A 5040-nucleotide genomic window follows, 5' to 3' on the forward strand; every position below is an offset into this window, starting at 1 on the left:
GAAACACTCAACCGATCCTCGGCATAAATTTAGGTCAGATAGCTCTCCTCCAATCCCGTTCCTATTTGGGCTTATTTAAACTTTATTGATTTCCATTCATGTCAGGTTAATACTAAAATTGCTGAGCAGCCTTTAAGAAAGATACAATACACATTATCCAACATTTTTAAGCCAAATAGTACTGTAGGAGCCATTTTGTTCATGTCCACTAGGTGGCACTTGGTGAACTATATAATTAAGCACAAGTCTAATGACAGACAGGTGCATAGTTGGGTAAGGAAGCTTAAGTTTTTTTTTACAGTGAGAACTGGTAGCGTGCAGGGAGTTAAGTTTCATTGTTTTTGATGTTATGCCTTTTTGAAGATATGGATTATAAATTGCTGTTCTTGAAGAATGTTTCGGATGAAGCCATAAAGAACTGTCTTTAATCGTATTCCCGACTGCATGGACCTTTTTTATCACGTGTCAAATACCCTTACTACATTCCCCAACGATACAGCTTATTGGAAGCCGTAACAACTGATTTTATATGTAATCCTTGGGAGCAATATAAACCTGTGGTTTGTTATTTTATACTCCTTTTGTTATTTTAAATGCCAAGTGTTGCATAAATTGCAAAGTATTATAATCACTGAGTTGGGAATATATACATGACAGCTCTTAAATTGTATGTTTAACAATTTGACACATATATGGTTTTGTATTTACTAGTTTATTAAGAGTAGAGAGATTGATACATGTATTAGATAGAACAAAACATAAGAGATACATAAAGGTTTAAAGCATGATTTAAAGACCTGTCTTCATCGGAGAAAGCGCAGAAGAGTTTGGAGAATAATAATAATAAACTTCATCTTTCTATAGCACCTTTAAAAGTAGCATCTCAAAGCGCTGCACAAAAGAAAAAAGAAACAATTATACAAGCAATACATAAAACAAGTCAAATATAAAACCACACAAAATAAGAACATACTATCAGTGAGTTAAAAGAAATCAATTTTAAGTAAAAGCTACCCTAAAGAAATAAGCTTTAAACGGGTATTAGGAACAACTAAAAGGCCAGTTTCCGAGGGGCGCAGAGCACGCACGGGGGTGTAGGCAACTAAAAGCTCTATGAGGTAGTGAGGAGCCAAACCGTTTAAAGCTTTATATGTAAGCATGAGAACTTTAAAGTCCACCCAAAATCTGACACGGAGCCAATGTAAAGACTCCAAGACTGCAGTGATGTGATCCCTCATCCTGGCTCCAGTCAGTAGTTTATTTAGAGTAGCGTTTGGGACCCCTACCAATAAAGCATTACAATAGTAAATGTGATCAGCTTTTCAGCAACCGGAAGTGGCAACATCGGACGCAATTTTGCAATACTTTTAAGATGAAAAAAAGATATCTTAACAGTGTTCTGAACATGTGGAACAAATGTTAAATGAGCATAAAAACAAAGAAGAACAAAGAGACTTTGTCGTATATATAAGAAGATGATAAGGGAATTCCCCAGTAAACGTAAGGATCGAAGGCATGCCATGAGGCCTTGAACATGATCCTGGAATTTGGCCTTTGAGACCTTCCCTATAAATTGATGTGAGTATGATCTAATCTTATAGTACTACTTTACTTAAAGTAATGTGATTGATATACTTAGGGATATAGTTGCAGATTCGACTATCCTTGCCTACCCTGAAAAGAAAGAATAGGCAAAAGATACTAATTTTCGAACCGTAAAACAATGGGGACCTCAAAATGTACCAGGTATACACACACACCCCATTAATTTAAAATCAATGAGTTCAAATACTATTTTCCAATATCAACAGTTTTAACTTTAAACATTTTACTTCGTTGTCTGCCTGTTCGCCTTCTGGCTTCAGCCACCATTCCTATCAGATGCTAGCTGCAGCCACCTGGCGATGAGGAGCTCTGTCTCCTTCTCTGTATGACCTCTGGTCAGGGCATTCCGGCGGACTGCATCTGGAAAAAACACAAGATAGAGGAGATCAGCATGACCACGTGATGTTACTCAGAAACCACCAAAACTTAATTTGGATGCAGGGCTCTACGCTTACAGTACATTTCTTTTTTGTTTAGGAGCACAGTGAAAAAATTAGGAGCACCTTCTGATCAATGACAAATTCCCATTAACGTTATTTTGTGTATTTGGTATAAGATTTCACTCTCTTCCTGAAACACACAGATTTGAAAAATGTTGTGTCCCTGATTGGCCAGCTAATCTGTACCCTGTGATTGGCCTGAATACCTCGGACGTTAGCTACAAAAGGGAGCGACACCGAGGGACGGGCGTTCCTTGGCTAGTATCTAAAAGCGGTATCAAAAGTCACTTTAGAGGTATTGTTAAGTTACAAGAACGGTGTTTTTGGATTTAAAAGTATTTATTTGTCATATATAAAATATATGAGATAAAACGTATCAGATATATACAGAAATACGCATTTTCCGCCATCTTGAATTATTTTCTCCGACTCGACCACAGATCTACGGCCCGCTGCTCCTTCACTCCGATTGGAAGTTGCTTTGTCTCATCGCTCAGCATTTGCATAAAATAGCCTGCTTGTCTATTTTGGCCCCACCTTCCTCGCGCAGCGACGAGTTCGTCGCTTGTTGCTGGCAAACGGCCACTCCCATTGAAAATGAATGGTAGCCTGTCGCTCTGTCTCTTGTAGCTAATGTGACTGGGGGGTTAGTCACAATGCAATGCTAACGGGCTGTGAGCCTAAAGCGGGAGGAATTATGATAATGTCGGTCTTTTCTACATCACCAATCTCAGGAAGTAAACTGTTGCCTACAATGTGTGTCTTTGTTGTAGTCCAAGAAAAGAGATTTACATTGGAGATGATAACTCGCATCATTGTTTACTTTGGGGTTTTTCCTTGTGCATATCGTTAACATCTACTAAGGGTGTTTTCACATTTGTAGTTCGGTTCATTTGGTCCGGACCAAAAGCAAAAATGGATACATTGTAACTTTTTTAGCAATTCTGGTTCCTTTTCACACCACACTGATTGCTCTGGTCCACACCAGTTGAAACGAACCAAAATTCTGTCATGTGATAAGATCAACATCACTCATTGGCCACATGTATTTGAACGTATTTCCTAAACTGCTTCCCAAGTGGTCAGAATCAACATGCGCGAAATTCCAACGGAACCCCGGAAGTAAACAAAAATAAGGATAATATGTGTGTCAGAGTGAGCTGTGGGCCATAATCGGCCCGGTTAACAAACGCCGATGCCGAGTCTGCGCCGCAGCTGCCGCAGGGCAGCCGAGCTCGGGTCTATGATATGCTATCTGGGACAGTTACCTATGTAACCTCCAGTTCTCATCTCTCTGATACTCACTCTTTTTCTGTTTTTTTCTCTCTCTTAACTGTGTGCTGTACATCTGTTCAGTGTAGTACTTGTCTTGATTCTCATTAGACAGACGGCCAATCTTCCTCATCAGTTCACTCATCTCTGATTGGTTGTTCATGGTTTTGCTGCAGATGTGATATCTTCCTCCACATTTCTTCACCAGCTTCTCTTCAACAGTGTTTTTCTTCAGATCATCTATTATGGATCCAAATTCTTCTTTTCTCTCATAAGTGAAGAGAATCATCATAAACTGAAGAACACTGTCGCCAAATACTCTCTGTAGCCATTCAAGACACATCTTATCAGTATCTGTTAACTGACCCAGACGCACAACAAAGATGAAGGCAGAGATTTCATTGTCATGCATTAGTTGACCAATGAGATGATCCGCAGAGTCCAGGTGATGTTTAGTATCATGGTTAATCATGTTGATGATTGAGACCTGACTTCCTGATATCTTCATCTGTACAGGATCAATCTTGGAGAATAGTTCATCTTTAAGAGGAGGTGATTCTTCTCCCAGTAGAATGTTGTCATGATCAAACCGAACTGATGTGGAGTTTCCAAATACCACAAAGGGCTGTCTAGAAACCTTGTGATCTATAAAAAAGCAAACTCATGATGAGTATTATTAATAATACACAAACTCTATTTGTTTTCTATTTGATCTATTTGTTTTATTACCCATGAGTCAGACAGATCAGGTTCTGCACTTGTGTCTGCAGGTTTGTTGTTGCTTCCTTCTTCTGTTTACTATCCTGAAAAAGACAATTAATAGTCTCATCATTATTTTTTTCTTTCAGATCGTGCCTTTGATGTTCGCACTGTGCGATTGTCACCACATGACAGTTTAATATAATGTTAGTCCATAATGCTAGGTAGTTTCTTAAGTTTGATAATAAATCTGCTGTCCCATAGGGGTCACTTACATCAGTGCTTCTCAATTATTTTCTGTCACACACCCCGCCCCTCCCCCCCCAGGAAGAAGTAAACATTTTGCGCACCCCAACTCTCCACCGCGACTGTAAATAGTATAATTTGTCTATAAAATTACACATCTGCAAAACATTGTATCCTTATTAACATTAAAGAAAACAAAAAAAGAAATACGATCAACTTACAACAAAGAATAACTTTATTAACATTGTTTTTTAGTCTGTAACAGAAAAGACTTCAAATGCATCAATTTGCCTGAAATAAAAAAACAATCCTTATTTAAAGTATAATATTTTTTGACCATTTGATACTGAAAAATTAAATTAAATAAATCAATAAATAATAATAAATAATTCAAGCAGCTTATCAGCGTGATTGGGGTGTAATGTCTTTAAGTGACGATGCAAAAAAAAATCACTTCCTGAAAAAGTATTTTCCCCGGGGTCTCGCGCGCCCCCCCTGGGGGTCCCGCCCCACTATTTGAGAAGCACTGGCTTACATGGATGCCAAACCTAGCATACGTTTTCAAGAATTCAGCTGATAAAAGGCTGGCATTGGATACAACTGCCAAGGGCATTAGAGGAAGTACTAAATTCTACAATACAAGATTTTTGGCAATAATGTAGCGCCATAATGGCACTGCAAGTCAACACACAAGCCAGGGCTCCCGGAGACATATATAGAACCTAGTAAACGTGTTAGGTGTCGCCCAGCCTGCAGCTCTGCAAATGTCTGTTAGCGA

At 38.7% G+C, this 5040-nt stretch overlaps 1 protein-coding gene across 1 annotated transcript; it reads right to left on the minus strand.

The window, feature by feature from the left end:
- Window positions 1-659: 659 nt before the first annotated feature.
- On the minus strand, window positions 660-4127 carry LOC129436746 (uncharacterized). The gene is made up of 3 exons (XM_073857802.1): window positions 4047-4127; window positions 3351-3962; window positions 660-1965 (listed from the first exon to the last, which is right to left on the minus strand). The coding sequence occupies exons 1-3, from the start codon at window positions 4048-4050 to the stop codon at window positions 1862-1864; spliced, it is 720 nt and encodes a 239-aa protein (XP_073713903.1). The 5' UTR covers window positions 4051-4127; the 3' UTR covers window positions 660-1861.
- Window positions 4128-5040: the final 913 nt, after the last annotated feature.

The sequence above is a fragment of the Misgurnus anguillicaudatus genome, chromosome 19 (genome assembly GCF_027580225.2).
Source record: "Misgurnus anguillicaudatus chromosome 19, ASM2758022v2, whole genome shotgun sequence".
NCBI lineage: Eukaryota > Metazoa > Chordata > Actinopteri > Cypriniformes > Cobitidae > Misgurnus > Misgurnus anguillicaudatus.

Bases quoted from the DNA above. Each gene is read 5' to 3' on its own strand.
- LOC129436746 (XM_073857802.1), bottom strand. The intron at 1,966-3,350 runs GTGAGTATCAGA...TGTTTTTTCCAG, and splicing joins GAGAAAAAAACAGAAAAAGA to ATGCAGTCCGCCGGAATGCC.